General features: G+C 42.7%; 2 protein-coding genes across 2 annotated transcripts; one reads left to right on the top strand and one right to left on the bottom strand.

Annotated features, from left to right (window-relative positions):
• Window positions 1–5,397: 5,397 nt before the first annotated feature.
• Window positions 5,398–7,570, bottom strand: LOC128378580 (heat shock 70 kDa protein 1). Its single transcript, XM_053338147.1, has one exon. The coding sequence runs from the start codon at window positions 7,539–7,541 to the stop codon at window positions 5,622–5,624; it is 1,920 nt and encodes a 639-aa protein (XP_053194122.1). The 5' UTR covers window positions 7,542–7,570; the 3' UTR covers window positions 5,398–5,621.
• A 1,944-nt stretch (window positions 7,571–9,514) lies between these two features.
• LOC128378596 (E3 ubiquitin-protein ligase CHIP-like) lies at window positions 9,515–15,228 on the top strand. The gene is made up of 8 exons (XM_053338163.1): window positions 9,515–9,632; window positions 11,016–11,223; window positions 12,114–12,309; window positions 12,764–12,929; window positions 13,148–13,235; window positions 13,763–13,819; window positions 13,978–14,094; window positions 14,418–15,228. Exons 2-8 carry the CDS (start codon window positions 11,104–11,106, stop codon window positions 14,541–14,543), a joined length of 870 nt encoding a protein of 289 aa, XP_053194138.1. The 5' UTR covers window positions 9,515–9,632; window positions 11,016–11,103; the 3' UTR covers window positions 14,544–15,228.
• Window positions 15,229–16,700: the final 1,472 nt, after the last annotated feature.

The raw sequence follows: 16,700 nt of genomic DNA, 5'->3' as shown, positions 1-16,700 counted from the left end.
TGACATTGCGGAGACACACCTATTACATGCTGATACAGGCCGTCTGGCAAATAGATTTTTGGGTGGGTGAATTGATGTCATGCATATGTCTTGTACAGTTCTTTGTGTGGAAACTTTGAAAACCAATACAACATATTTCCGAAAAGAAAAAAATGGCACCAAAGAACATTAAGTAGTGGAATTAAAGGTCCTGAAAAAGGCAACCAATGACAATGACCCTTACTGTGAACACTGTCTCAACTGTTGTGCACACTGTCACAGAAATTAAAAGATAATTGACAAATACTCAGGTTGCATTGTGGAAAATGAACTGTGAAGATTTATATTGTAAACTGGCATTACATCATAGTCTCAATTGTCACTTTAAATGATTGATTTATCTGCCTAAATGGTCAAACTACTTTACTACTAAACTAATACTTCTACAAACAGGGTAATGTCACCATGACTATGGATTATGAAGTAATTTGTAAATTATAACTCAAAATGTCTAAATCCATTAGTCAGGGTGTGAACTATAGGGAGCCAGAGGGAGCTTGTCTGCCTTTAAAAAGACACAAGCTCCCCTGAAAACACAATTTGTGAGATTGTGTGGGGTCTCCAAAATACTGACAATATGCTATTTTTGTTGTACACTTCTATTTTTCTGCATTCTCATTATTATGAATCATTATTCAGGCTTCATGATAATCATCAAAGCATCAAAATTAATCCATTTTAGATGTATGATCTTTAACAGCTGGTCACAGAGGTGATGCATGTTACTATGACACGATGTAGATGCGACTTGTCAGTCTAGATGTGAGGTTCACAATAAATGAAATGTTTGTGCTTTCAAGATTAGTCAGTATTTTCTCTCCCAGCGACTTCTACATGGTCATAAAAATGTGTTGCAGCTTTATTACTTTTACAAATAAAAATATCAGATAATAAACAAACTGACCTTGTGATTTTATGTTGATTTTCAATGTGCTTCTCTCTCCTATCCTTTCTCTCTCTCCTTTTAAAGATAAAACTGGATTCATCCTCTTCCTCTGAGTACATCTGTATCAGTTCATCGGGTTCATGCCCACTAAGACATGTTTTAAAGTAACAACAAAACACAGTAAGGTTATGAGTGCAAGCAGAATTCTAATGTTTACTGTAAATTGAAAGCAGAAGTTTTAAAAACATAAAATGTTAATTTAAAGTATTTTGCTCAAAGTTCACAACCTTCAATACATTTTTGAGTTTGATCATTTGATGTAATGATTAAAATTTTGCATTTCAGTTTTCCACCTTTTAATTATCAAGTCTGCCAAATCCCTGATAGCTGTATAGTAACTAAAATCTCTATATTAAGCCACTTTGAGTTTTCAGTTCATTAGTTTATTAGGTGTTGTTCTCTATCGTGTCAAGACTATCTCTCCATCCTACATATATGTACGGGGACTGACCCCACAGGGGCAGCTGTTGTGGATTACTCTTTAAGACACATCACCTGTGGTGGCCTCACTGATTAGCAACCTGGGCTATATAAGCACCACACCTGTGTGGCCACTCTGATTCCTTGAATTCCACTGCAAGCAGTTGTATGTGATTCTCTTGAGAAGCATAAAGAATAGCGTGTGTTAGCCGGATTGTGTGCACAGTATCCACTTACGCTGAGTTTGGGAGAGCTGGTCTACGCGCCCCTCTCTGGATTGTGGGAACTGTCTTTGCTACAAACTGCTGGTGAAAGCGTGGCGGCTCTTGACACCGGTTTGCCGGTCCGCTTGCATAGCCATTGTCCTCACCGTGAGGTAATGGGGGCGTGCTTCCCAGCTGATCGCTACACCTCCGCAGCCGAGTGTTGCTTGTGTGAGTCGGCGACAGCGCTGCCTGACACACACGGCCATAAATAGCTCCTCGTAAAATCCGACATAGTTGGAGGGCGACGGGCGAATTTGGCTGCCGGTGATTCCTACGGGAGTCTGTCAAAACAAAACAAAACCAAAAAAGAACTCCTCCACGGGCTATACTTTACTTCCGTGTCAGTGTATGGCAGGTGATTAGTGCCACTAGTGTAGGCATACTTCAGTGCATGTTGTACAGCGGGAAAATGGCTAGTCCAGTGGGGCATACCTGAACTGTGGCGTAAGGATGCCCATGGAGGATGGTCATGACCAGTGTGTAGCTGATAGTTAGAGTTTATCACTGTTTATACTCTTGTCATTTTGTACATGTTTCAGGTGTCTTTGTGTGTCTGTGTTGCTTAAGAGGGCTGTCAACTTTTATTTTGAAAATACCGCTTTTATTTTGACATTCTGTGCGCTGTTCCGTGAGATTCCTTGACTCCTGTGAGACAGGCCACCCTCAGGGCTTGCTTGTCCCAGTTCCGGCTCGGGGCCAGGGTAACCTGGAGGCTATGTCTCCGCCTCTTGGGGTTGATGGCAGCCACAGTGCATGTCATACCTCTGGCTCTTCTGAACATACGCCCAGTGCAGCGCTGCCTCCTGGGCCTTGGACTTTGCCCACAGAGGAATCTGCAGACCAGCGTACTTGTGACGCACAGACTGTGTGTGGCTCTCCGTTGGTGGCAGCAGCCGACCAACTTGGCACATGGGATGGCACTGGGGCCTGTGTTACGAAGGCAAGGGCGTCAGTGGCCTTTGGCACGGACCCTGGTTAACGTAGCACATAAACTGTGTTGGACCTGCAGACTATCCATCTGGCTCTTCTGCACTTCCTGCCAGAGCTGCAGGACCGCCATGTGCTGATGAGAACAGACAGAACAGTAGCGCCGGCATATATCAACAGGCAAGGGGGTCTAGGTTCCCTTCGCCTATGCAGATTGGCTTGGATAATATTGGAGTGGGCTCATCCCTAGTTCAAGTCCCTGTGGGCCACATACGTGCCGGGTCAGGAGAACCTTGCTGCAGATCGGCTCTCCGCGGGGAACCCCTCCCCGGAGAGTGACTGCTACATCCAGAGGTGGTGAGCGGAATATGGGATCGCTACGGCACAGCCGTGGCAGATCTTTTTGCATCCAGGGAGAACACTCATTGTCCCCCTCTAAGGGAGGGACGATCCTCCCTTAGGGACGGATGCGGTGGCACATTAGTGGCCACTGGGCCTCCTGTATGCCTTCCCTCCCTTCATCCTCCTGCACCAACTCCTACAGAGAGTCCAGGTAGAGGAGGTGAGCCTCATCCTGGTGGCCCCAAATTGGCCCCAGATGATTTGGTTTGGGTTAGCTAACCCTAACCCTAACCCTTCTTCAGGCCGAGGGAACTCTCTTTCACCCTTTTCCCCAGGGCCTCAGGCTTTGGGCCTGGCCCCTGAGAGGGCCGAATTTCTAGCCATGGGATTACCCCTGTCTGTGGTAGGCACGTTGCAGGGCGCCAGGGCTCCCTCTATCAGGGCTGCTTATTCCTATCGTTGGGGCATGTTTCAATCATGGTGTACCTCATGACAGGTGTATTCCCTCTCCTGTATGGCCGCTGATATCCTTCAGTTCCTTCAGAAGCTGTTGGAGGCAGGCAAGTCTCCCTCAACATTGAGGGGGATGGTGGCAGCCATAAAGGCAGCCCGTGTTGGGCCTCGTAAACTGGCACAGGGTTGTTGTGACCTTTTATTGTTCAGTTCCTTAGGGGGGCTGGTAGGGTTGCTCCCTCTTCCAGGAGGCCAGGTGTCCCCCCATGGGATTTGGAGATGGTTTTGTCAGCCTTGCGGCCGTTCGAGCCTCTGGAAACGGTGGAGCTGAAATGGCTTTCGCTTTCTGGGCTAGCCTGGCAGGCTAGATGACCTTCCACCCATTTGTGGCTGGCCTTAGCGCCTGGTGGGGCCAGCTGGGCCTTGGTGGTTGCCATGTAACCATCCGTTCTCTGAGTGGAGAAACTAAACTACACAGCCTCAGATCTTCTACAGACTGTCAACACATCTCTTCTCTCAGGTGTTTTTCCATAGACCCTGAAAACTGCCGTCATCGAGACACTCTTCATCACAACAATCTAGACACTTCACTAATGAGACATTATAGGCTCAAATCAAACCTCCCATTTTTAATGAAACACAGTTTTACAACAACTAAACAACTTCTTGGCACTAAACAGTTTTGAGTCTCTCTCTCTCTCTCTCTCTCTCTCTCTCTCTCTCTCTCTCTCTCTCTCTCTCTCTCTCTCTCTCTCTCTCTCTCTCTCTGTCTCTGTCTCTGTCTCTGTCTCTGTCTCTGTCTCTGTCTCTCTCTCTCTCTCTCTCTCTCTCTCTCTCTCTCATTTTAAATGCAGTCACTATAAAGATCATTATTCATTTTAATCCACTAACAAGAGTTTGCCGAGTTTTTACATCACTGTGAGGACGCAGAAACCAGGAAAAGAACAAAATGAAACTACTTTTGAAGACTTCAAACTGTGTAATTTCATATTTTTCTGACAGTTTAATCAACTAAACAATTTAACTTAAACTAACCCTATTAACACTCACCTGCCTCAGACTTGTTTTCCTCCTTCTGCTCTGATGACCTGTGTGTACCAACGTTCCTTTACTCTCTTCCTCTATGCTTCTCCATTCTTCCTCTTTACTGGAAGTCTCTCACACACACACACACACACACACTGCTGTTTAACCCTTACATGTTTTTTCTTTGAGACCTGTAAAAACACCCTAAATGTTTTACTTTGGAAAATATTTCAACTTCTTAAACATTTGTGTGTAGCTGATATACGTTTGACCCATATTTATTCAAAAAATTTAAAATAAATAAAAATAGTGTTACATTCTCCACATTTAATACAATTCATGTTTGTTCTCCATAAATACAAAGTGTAAAAACTGAAGAATAAACTCTCTGCTCTCTGAAAGCTTCATTAAGGATTAATCTTGCTGTTTGTGACTGATGATGATATATTAGAAGAACAGGAATAATACATTAAAAATCAATAGTATAATTATACACAGGTTACAATACATTTTTAAACTGAATACTTTCGATTTTGACTTCCTCCTTTCTTCTTTACTGGAACCACCTGAGGGCCCCACAGACTGCAGATGTGTTTAAGAGACCTAAAAACTTAACTTTTTACTAAAGCATTTTGCTAAGTGTCTTTTATATGTTCTCTTTTAACCTTTTCTTTTTCTTTTTATTTTATGTTCTGCTCTGTAGCACTTTGAGATTGTTGAAATGTAAAGTGCGATACAAATTAAATTTATTATTATTATTATTATTATTGTATGTGAGGGCTAAGGAGTCTCATTTAGGTTTTTGAACCATAAGGAGCTCAGCAGCGTCTCATCACCATATTTTATTATTTCATATAGTGCATTATTTAAATTAATGATTCATTGCAAGTATTAGAAAAATGAAAAACACTAAGATAAAACTGTTAGGTTTATAATTTTATTGCAACATCCAGGAGAAAATATATTTACAATTTTACAACATCACAAATATGACATTGATAATAAACATATCAGTATAAAAGTGCTGTTGTATTGTTTCATAATACAGAGATTTCATTTATATACTTATATTGAAAATATGTAAACTTTAAGCATCTTATATCACATGAAAAATAAAGACCAAAGTTGTTAACATAAACCATACAGTTACAGTTGTGATTTCAACAGTTCCAGTGATCACAGAGTCCATATTAAAGGACACTTTAGTCCACTTCCTCGATGGTGGGCCCCTGGGAGCCGGCTCGTGCCTGCTCTCCACAGCTGCCTGCAGGCATCCCTCCCTGATACAACTTGCTGATGATGGGGTTACACACTTTCTCCAGCTCTTTCTGCTGGTGTTGGTACTCCTCTTTATCAGCCAGCTGGTTGTTCTCCAGCCAGCTGATGGTCTCCTCACACTTCTCCGTCACCTTCTTCTTGTCCTCCTCGCTGATTTTGCCCTTCATGTTCTCGTCCTGCACGCTGCTCTTCATGTTGAAGGCGAAGGACTCCAGCGAGTTTTTGGCAGCGATTTTGTCCCTCTGAAGCTCGTCCTCCTCTTTGTATTTGTCGGCGTCCTGCACCATCCTCTCGATCTCTTCTTTGCTCAGTCGGCCCTTGTCGTTGGTGATGGTGATCTTGTTCTCTTTGCCGGTGCTTTTGTCCACCGCCGACACGTTCAAAATGCCGTTGGCGTCGATGTCGAAGGTGACCTCGATCTGCGGGACCCCTCGTGGGGCAGGTGGGAGTCCTGTCAGCTCAAACTTGCCCAGCAGGTTGTTGTCCTTGGTCATGGCTCTCTCCCCTTCGTAGACCTGGATGAGGACTCCGGGCTGGTTGTCAGAGTAGGTGGTGAAGGTCTGGGTTTGTTTGGTGGGGATGGTGGTGTTGCGTTTAATCAGAGACGTCATGACTCCTCCGGCTGTCTCGATACCCAGAGACAGAGGCGCCACGTCCAGCAGCAGCAGGTCCTGAACGTTGCCCGAGGTGTCGCCTGTTAGAATGGCGGCCTGGACGGCGGCACCGTAAGCCACCGCCTCGTCTGGGTTGATGCTCTTGTTCAGCTCCCTGCCATTAAAGAAGTCCTGCAGGAGTTTCTGGATTTTGGGGATTCGGGTGGAGCCTCCGACCAGGACCACGTCGTGGATCTGTCCCTTGTCCATTTTGGCGTCCCTCAGAGATTTCTCCACCGGCTCCAGTGTTCCCCTGAACAGGTCGGAGCACAGCTCCTCAAAGCGAGCCCTGGTGATGGAGGTGTAGAAGTCGATGCCCTCAAACAGAGAGTCGATTTCAATGCTGGCCTGGGAGCTGGAGGACAGGGTCCTCTTGGCCCTCTCACAAGCTGTGCGCAACCTCCTCAAGGCTCTCTTGTTCTGGCTGATGTCCTTCTTGTGTTTCCTCTTGAACTCCTCCACAAAGTGGTTGACCATGCGGTTATCAAAGTCTTCTCCGCCCAGGTGAGTGTCTCCAGCTGTGGCTTTGACCTCAAAGATACCGTCATCGATTGTCAGGATGGACACGTCAAAGGTGCCTCCGCCCAGGTCAAAGATCAGGACGTTACGTTCTGCTGACTTGCCTTTGTCAAGACCGTATGCGATGGCGGCTGCCGTGGGCTCATTGATGATCCTCAGGACGTTCAGTCCTGCGATGACGCCTGCGTCTTTAGTGGCCTGACGCTGTGAGTCGTTGAAGTACGCTGGGACTGTGATGACTGCGCTGGACACCTTGCTGCCGAGGTAGGCCTCAGCAATCTCCTTCATCTTCACCAGGACCATGGAGGAGATCTCCTCAGGGGAGAAGGTTTTGTCTTCCCCTTTGTATTCCACTTGAATTTTGGGCTTCCCTCCATCACTGACCACCTTGAAGGGCCAGTGCTTCATGTCCGCCTGCACCACTGACTCATCAAACTTTCTTCCAATCAGTCTCTTGGCATCAAACACAGTGTTGCTGGGGTTCAAAGCCACCTGGTTCTTGGCTGCGTCCCCGATCAGCCTCTCTGTGTCAGTGAACGCCACATAGCTGGGGGTTGTCCTGTTGCCCTGGTCGTTGGCGATGATTTCTACTTTTCCGTGCTGGAAAACCCCCACACAGGAGTAGGTGGTGCCCAGGTCAATGCCGATAGCTACACCTTTAGCTGCAGACATCTTGGTTCTTTTGAATATTTGTCCTAAAGACACAGAAACAGAAATTAGAGGGAACATCAGAAAAATAAACACATCATATGTCAGTGTTGAGCAAGTAGCTGAACTGGAGAGTGAGTTCAATCAATAATGTGTTGCTCATTACTAAATATCCTACATCAAAATACTGAATCAGTTAATGATTATAGTATTATGGGCTTTTTTTAAAACTCATTTTGACAAATACTCAAAAAGTGAACTCAATAAATTCTGAATTAAGCAGTTTATAAAGTTTTGTTCATCCCAAAATCTCTGCTACTGCCGGTATGTAATCTTCTGATTAAGTCTACTGAATAAAGAATGTCATTTTTCAAAATACTGCATCACATCCTATAAATGATCCCCCATAATTATCACAGATTCTCTTTAATCTCTTACTCTAATGTTTCGTAGTTCAGTCTGATGACCAGAGGAGCCTCAAATTGAGAGCTGTTTCAGATGGAGTTTGGTCATTAATTATTCTTCTTTCATACTTAAGTCATACTTTATCATTTTTTCATTGTCAATATTGTTCAAAATGAAGCGAAAAAAGGCCATACGTCAAAATACTGAATCTCTTAAGATAGTAGCAATAATAAGAATACAATGATATTTCCAAATTTGGTATTATCGAAGCTGTATTAAACATTGCTCCACGTGTAAAACCTACTGTAACTGAGTATAAACATCAACTATCAGCGTCATCAAACCACTTTTCTCATCAGAAACAAAGTGAACTTACAGTTTAGTGTTGAGTCTTTTGAATTATGGAGATGGTTGATCTTTTCGCTTCCTCTGTGGATCTTCTGCTGCAGTCTGGTCTCTCTGTCTCTTATATATCTGGAAACTCACTGTCTGGCTGCTTCTAGACGTTTCAGACACAAACTCCGTCAAGTCTGCATCAATGCAAAATAGAACTTCCTGTTACTGACTTCAGAATAAAACGCCCCCTAGTGGATTCAAAGTGTAGTGAACCTGATTTAACACACAGTCGTCTTATTGTGAAATTTACATTTTGTACTAACGTTGAGCTCTTGATGCAGATTTTACCAGAACACTCTCGACTCAACCTGAAAGTGGAAGAAACCTCCAGAAAATACCAATAAGAAACTTTTAACTCTCTCATATATTTTATCCTGTACTTGTATCTTGTTTTATTTTAAATGTATTTTTTTTTTAGTTTTCATTCGTTCATTCAGACACTTTGAATTACCCGCAGCAAAGGTGCTACACAATCAAAGTTTGATTTGCTGATTGTAGTTTTTACTAATTTCTGAACTTTAAGATGTTTATGGTTATGACTTATTGTTGGTTGGATGTCACAAAAAATAAACTTCAGTGGTTCATTTGGGCTAAAAATCTCATGTCTGTGGTGAGGCTGTAGTATTTATAAGTCATTTTTATGAGAGAAATTATGATCTAAAATGAATGTGAAACACAAATCATCATAATAAAAATGTAATAATAAAATAATAGCAATGTAAAAGAATACTTAAAAGACAACAGCTCCAAAAAATACATAACAAAATAATACTTCTATTACTATTACTACTATTAACACTACCAATACTACTACTACTATTAACACTATCAATACTACTACTACTACTACTATTCATACCACTACTAATACTACAACTATTACTACTGCTAGTATTATTATTATTACTACCACTACTATTAACACTACTACTAATAATAATGATGATAATAATAATAATAACAATTCATTTAAGTATTTTTTAATATTTCTATACATATTTTAGTACATTTACATTCTTTGCTTTATTTTAGACTTCCCTAATTCCCCTTTTTTGAGTAATTTATTTCATTATATTGTCTCTTTTTTAATGTTTATTTTATTTATTTTATTTTATATTTTATTCATTTTTACGCTGGGAGGTGGGCGTGGCATCCGATTACGCGCTGACGTCACGCATCGAACCCAAACATCTGTTGGCTCCTGGCTGCAGCGTTAGCCACCTATCTACAGTATAATAACAGTAACAGCTACATGTCACACTGCGACAGCTTCAAATAAACCCTCACCTGTCCACAGACACAGCCGCCGCACAGGTAAGACTCTCTAACGCTGAATGATGAAGGTAACGATACGTGTTGTGTCGTAGTTAAGGTCAGTAGACGTTAGCTTCCTAATGGCTGCTGCTGTGTGTGTGGGAGGAAAGGATGTTTATAATGTTAGCGACATGTTAGCATGACTCCCAAAGCTCAGCACACAGAAAGTACATCAACTACTGTAGTTAAGTACAATCAAGAGGTACTAGTACTTTACTGCAGTACAGTTTGAGGTATTTGTACTTTACTGTAGTACAGTTAGAGGTACTAGTACTTTACTGCAGTACAGTTAGAGGTACTAGTACTTTACTGTAGTACTGTTAGAGGTTCTTGTACTTTACTGTAGTACAGTTAGAGGTACTAGTACTTTACTGTAGTACTGTTTGAGATACTAATACTTTACTGTAGTACTGTTAGAGGTACTAGTACTTTACTGTAGTACAGTTTGAGGTACTTGTACTTTACTGTAGTGCAGTTAGAGGTACTTGTACTTTACTGTAGTACAGTTTGAGGTACTTGTACTTTACTGTAGCACAGTTAGAGGTACTAGTACTTTACTGTAGTACAGTTTGAGGTACTTGTACTTTACTGTAGTGCAGTTTGAGGTACTTGTACTTTACTGCAGTATAGTTAGAGGTACTAGTACTTTACTGTAGTACAGTTTGAGGTACTTTACTGTAGTACAGTTTGAGGTTCTAGTACTTTACTGTAGTTCAGTTTGAGGTACTAGTACTTCACTGTAGTATTTCCATGTGATGCTACTCAGAGGGAAATATTGTACTTTCTACTCCACTACATTATTGAACAGCTTTAGTTACTTTTCAGATGCAGATTTGACACAATGGAAAATATAACAAGCTTTTAAAATCCAACACATTGTTAAAGATGAAACCAGTCAGCAGTGTGTAGTCGGCTCACATTTCAGATGTCTATGAGTTGTAAATACTGAGGTAAAGAGGTTTTCCTCCTGTTCATACTGACTATTAAAACATCTCCAGTCATTATAAAGTCTCTGATCAGCTGAGGTACTTATGCGAATATGAAGCTGAGGAAGCTTCATATTAGCTTCAGGTCAACTTTTAAATCCATGTTTCCACAGAAGGACTGTGGATTTAGTCCTCCATCACTTCCTGTTAACATGATGAAGGATCTAATGCTCAGTATGAACAGGAGGAATCATTACACACACACGCACACACGCACACGCACACACACACACACACACACACTGACTGTTCACTGTTGGTTTGAGATACGTTAACCAAAATTACAATATTTTATTATCTATAATGTAGTGTTATATTTTACAGTGTTATTTAATATTTAGCTTATTTTTTTAGGATGTTACTGTTGACTCATTCTTGTGTCTTGTATCTATCTCAGTTCCCGCTGCCTGTCTGCTCTGAGCTCCAGGATAGGGAAGCAAAGCGGAGAGGCAGCTGCCGGCGGCGCAGCGAGCCTGGTCGACAAAATGTCTGAGAGCCCCGAGAAGAGCGCGTCGGTGTCGGCTCAGGAGCTGAAGGAGCAGGGCAACCGCCTCTTCCTCAGCCGCAAGTACCTGGAGGCCGCTGCCTGCTACAGCAAAGCTATCGTAAGGGCTTTACAGCGTGTTCAACTTCACATAGAATAAAAGAGACTCAGCGATCGTGTTCGTTAAGCTGAGGGTCTGAAAGGGCTTAAAATGCTTCATTGTCAAGTCCTCTACTTGTTCACCTTACCTCTGGATATTTTTTGAATCTACTAACCCCTTCAGCATGAATGAGATAAAACTAGGGCTGTCAAACGATTAATTTTTTTAATCAAGATTAATCGCAGAATTTCCATAGTTAATCACGATTAATGGCGTTTTGAATTGCATGTTTAAAATCCTGTTATTTTCCATTTGAAGGCAGTTTTAAGCCCATAATGTAAAGCATTTCTTACCAGAGTGTCTTAACTGGGAATCAATCACGGCTCTGCTGCGACTCCCACACTCCAAAATGGTCCTTTGGTGGAGCTGAGGCTGGCTTGGCTGCACCTGGGTGTTTAGCGTGGAGGTGCTAACTCAAACTCCACGTACTCCGGTGGTAGTTAAACTCCGTTTGACACAGGTTGCATTTTACTTTTGACTTGTCAACTGAAGCGTCTGGAAGTGTTTTAAAGTTAAACAAGCCGTTCAAAAGTCCAGTAGCTCTCTTACTTTCCATCAGCGCGGTAGGTTTACTGCAGGAGGCCACTTCAAAGCATAGCGCTACAGCTAGAGGAGCCGTCTACGGGGGAGTAGAAGGGACAAAATTGTAAGTTATGGATTGCATTAATCTGATCGCGATTAACGCGTTAACGCTGACAGCCCTACTTTAAACATTTAATTAAACATTCTAATGAAGTTAATAATTAAATCTAAAGCACTAATTATTAAATCTAGTTGAAGCGTGTGTAGTTCTGTGGTTTTCTCCTGGCGTGTTCTGCAGTAAGTTGAGATGTTTTGTGTTTCCGGGTCAGAGCCACAGTCCCGTCCCAGCGTACTACACCAACAGAGCTCTGTGCTTCGTGAAGCTGCAGCAGTACGACAAAGCTCTGGCAGACTGCAGGCACGCTCTAGAGCTCGACAGCCAGTCAGTCAAAGCTCACTTCTTCATGGGTCAGTGTCACCTGGAGATGGAGAACTATGACGAAGCCATCGGCAACCTGCAGAAAGGTGAGAGGGAGTCCGTCATTCTGCATATGTTATATAAGTCAACAACAACTAATGGCACTTTTCCACTACACAGTTCCAGCACGATTCGGCTCGGTCGTCATAGCAACGGCTCCGCGAAACTGCCGTGACTTCGTTTTATACGCGACACAAACACATAAACAATGGAGGACATGGAGGCGATGGTGTCTAACTAAAAAATCTAACAAATATTCACATTTAAGAAGCTGGAATCAGAGAATTTGCATTTATTTCCGTCATATTCTTCACATCTCCAGCTCTATATTAATATTCAGAGTCTCTATTAGAATATCTTTGCATGATTTCCAGTTAAAAACTCCTTATTTATCTTGTACTGGTCCTTTATGCAGCCGCTCAGTTCAGCCTCTGTCTGTTAACAGGCCGTTTTAGCTCCTGTTAGCTCCTTTTACGGCCTTTCTTTTTGTTTTTTTACCAGCCTATAACCTGGCAAAGGAGCAGCGTCTGAACTTCGGCGACGATATTCCCAGTGCTCTCCGGATAGCGAAGAAGAAGCGGTGGAACAGCCTGGAGGAGCGGAGGATCAACCAGGAGAGCGAGCTGCACGCCTACCTCACCAAACTCATCCTGGCTGAGAAGAAGAGGCAGGGCCGACTCACTCAGAGCAATACACTGAGAAATATTAGTATTAGCTTTGGTTACACTTTCACTAAGTAACTCTGTGTGTGTGTGTGTGTGTGTGTGTGTGTGTGTGTGTGTGTGTGTGTGGTGTGTTGTGTGTATATGTGTGTGTGTGTGTGTGTGTGTGCGTGTGTGTGTGTGTGTGTGTGTGTGTGTGTGTGTGTGTGTGTGATATTTACAGAGAACTGGAGGGCTGCCGACAGAAACAAGAGGACAAGACTGACGACAGCAGAGTTCAGCACAATCTCAATGAAATCCACACAAAACATGTAGGGGGGGTATTTTGGGGGCTTTTTTTTGGGGGGGGGGGTTTCTAATATGACACAGCGTTCTCTAATGATATATGTTTTCCCACATTATCATTAATGATGATGTTTCTCTGTGTTTAACTTAAGAAAAGCTTTATTTCTTCTTCTTCGTCTGTTTTTCAATCACATAAATCATTTAAATATCAAAATATTCACCTCTTTAACCCTCCTGTTGTCCTCGAGTCAAGGAAGGAGGGAGGAGGAAGGAAGGAAGGAAGAAGGAGGGAGGAAGGAAGGAAGAAGGAGGGAGGAAGGAAGGAAGAAGGAGGGAGGGAGGGAGAAAGGAAGGAAGGGGGATGGAGGAAGGAAAGAAGGAAGGAAGGAAGGAACAGTCAAAACAGACAGGATCGATTTGACCCGGGAGGACGACAGGAAGGTTAAGGATGTTCAGGGTTTTGCTTTTCTTCTTTCTAACATAACCCAGCACTCTGTTTCCCAGCCTGCTTTTATTCTGATTATCTGTGATCTAAAACAGTGTTTCTCCACAGGACAAGTTCCTGTCAGACATGGAGGAGCTGTTCTCTCAAGTAGATGAGAAGAGGAAGGTTAGTGTTGGAGACTGTTTAGAAATAAAGTCCAAAATATAGTCCTCGTTTACTCTAATGTGACAGAATCCTGCTGAGACAAAAAAAACCCCAAAACAAACAAAATGACTGAAAATGAGTTAAAGGGAATCAGATTCTGTCTGGTTTGTGTTTGACAGAAGCGTGAGATCCCAGACTTCCTGTGTGGGAAGATCAGCTTTGAGTTGATGAGAGAGCCGTGCATCACTCCCAGTGGTGTCACTTACGACCGGAAAGACATTGAAGAGCATCTCCAGGTAAAAACTCGCCTCCACTCAGTACAGTCAATCAGAGGTGTCAAACTCATTTTCATTCAAGGGCCACATACAGACCAATTTGATCGCATGTGGGCCGGATCATTGAAAAGATGGAGGGAAGGAAAAAAAGCAAACTGAAAAACTAAATAAAAATAAAAACTAAAGAAAATTTCAAAACTATAATAACCTTGGTTGGACGTAATTGTCATTTTGTTTCCCGGTTCAAAAAAGTGGACGCGATAGTCAAAGTGTGAATATTTCGTACAACAGCAACTGAAAATGTGTCCAACGTAGCGCTGAGTGTTTTGTTCTTCCCGTTGCAGCGAGTTGGCCACTTTGACCCAGTGACCCGCAGCCCGCTGACCCAAGATCAACTCATCCCCAACCTGGCCATGAAGGAAGTCATTGATGCGTTCATTTTGGAGAACGGATGGGTGGAAGACTACTGAACAAAGCAGAGAAGTAGAGAGAGGAAGGAAAAAGAAAAGTCGAGACAGATCAGTGTTTTCAGTCACATTGCGCTTCAGTTCCCTTCACGCTGTCCGAGTTAAGAGTTCGACAATCATGAGAAGAATTTAGGACCAAATTCTCACAATGTGACCGCTGCTACGACCCATTACTACAAACCAATCAATCAGAATATTACCTGACAGGGGATGAAAGCAGAACTACTCCAAAGTCAAAACGATGGAAGTGAAACATGAAAGAAGTTGTGTGTGATGGATGACGAGCTGATGATGTTTTTCTATCTCCATCATAGCGTTACGACCAATCAGCAGCTTCCACGTCTTGAGGCCGAAGCACCTTAAAGTGCCGCCGCCGCCGCCGACCGCTAGCTGGCTCCATTCAAAAAGCCTCAACTTCTCTCTAGAAAATAGTCATTTTAGTCTCAATCTTTAAATTCAGACCTTCTAATAAGTGTGTGCTGGTGGCCATTGTGGAAATTATTGCTCCATTAATAAGATTTGAGGACTTACAGTAGCTTTGATGTCGGCTGTGTGAGAGTTGATTGACAGCTGTGATTGACAGTTGGCTCTGTGGCTCACATTGAGTATTGCCTAATGTCTAAATATTTCACTAAGTTTAATATTGATAATGATACCTGCCCTGTCAGTTCTAGAGAATGAAAGGAAACAGGCCACCCTTCTGGCGCCAAAAGGTGCCAAAAGATGGCGCCAATGAAACCAACAGGTAAAGTCACGCTGACCATTAAAGCTGCAGTTGGTAAGTCTTATAAAAGGGTTAGGGTTTCCTCCTCACAGGCCCCTCCCCCTTCCTCCTCACAGGCTCCTCCCCCTTCCTCATCACAGCCCCTCCCCTTCCTCCTCACAGGCCCCTCCCCCTTCCTCCTCACATGCTCCTCCCCTTCCTCCTCAGCTCGGTCAAGCTCATATCTCCGAGAGCGGCTTCAGGAGCGTAGAGAAAGTAATGGCGCAGCAACAACCAACGCGTGCACGTGGACTCGTGCACGTCAGCCTCCTCTGGGGGAGGGACTTTGGAGGCAGGGCAGGAATGCAGCGGAGAGGGAGGGGGAGGGATCTGACAGTTGTACTTCTTCAAATTTGATGCTAAGTCCTCTCTCTCCTCAAAGTTACCAACTGCAGCTTTAACAGACGGTCAGAGGCCACAAAATAAAAATCAAAAAGTACCAGAAATATTTTCCAATAAAGCAACAAAACAATCTGTTAAATAATAATAACGTGTGCAGATAAAGCAGGCTGGTTGCACAGAGGAACAAAGGAGGAAACGTCCTCCATAATCGATGGTTTTAAATGTTTAACTTTATATTTATGCTGTTTTTGTTGGATGACGCTGGACTGTTTGCTGTGTTGCAGTTTTTATTGTTTTGTCGACGGAGAAAAAGGACAAAGAAGAAGAGATTTAGCTGTTTCTATGTTGTTCAGATGCAAATCACAGAAAAATTAGTCAAATTTAAACTAGTGTGTCTTTTTTGTAAATATGTTATGCTGTGTCTCAAACCACAAAACTTCTGTTAGTTCACTCTGTTCAGGTTAGTGTCTCAAATCAAACGTGGTCATAGAAAGCTAGTGTTAGCATTCGTGTTATTGTTTGTGGTAGCTAATCATTACAGACTGCTAAATTAACCCAATGAACATACTGATGGCTTGTATGTGACAACAGTATTAGTGGAGCTAAACACGTATAATTTACATTTGGACAAAAACAGAACTTAAATTTAAAAAACGTGTCTCAAATAAAAATGTTTCCTCAGGTTAGGCTAGTCTACTTGTGTTGTCAAGTGGTACTGTTTGGTTAAAACTAAACAAAAGTGCCCTATTGACAACTGTGATGAGGATGAAAGTATTGAACATCTACTCTTAAAATGTCAGAGGTCTCGCGGGAATATTACCAAATTATTATGGACTGCTAAATGAACCCAATAAACCTGAGAAGTGTTCATAGTTCCACACTCTCAGTATGAACGCACTTATACACTCAGAATATTAAGAGCAAGTACAGAAGAAGAGATTTGAGGCACAGCATTACTGTAGTAGTAATTCATGCTGTGGCTCCGAACTGACGACTACAATCAGAAAAAAAAAAAAAAAAAGATCGGATCTTATAAATGTCAAAGGAACGACGCC

The sequence above is a fragment of the Scomber japonicus genome, chromosome 18, assembly GCF_027409825.1.
Source record: "Scomber japonicus isolate fScoJap1 chromosome 18, fScoJap1.pri, whole genome shotgun sequence".
Taxonomy (NCBI): Eukaryota; Metazoa; Chordata; class Actinopteri; order Scombriformes; family Scombridae; genus Scomber; species Scomber japonicus.
The sequence above is the reverse complement of the archived record's forward strand: the minus strand, read 5'-3'. Positions and strand labels throughout refer to the sequence as shown.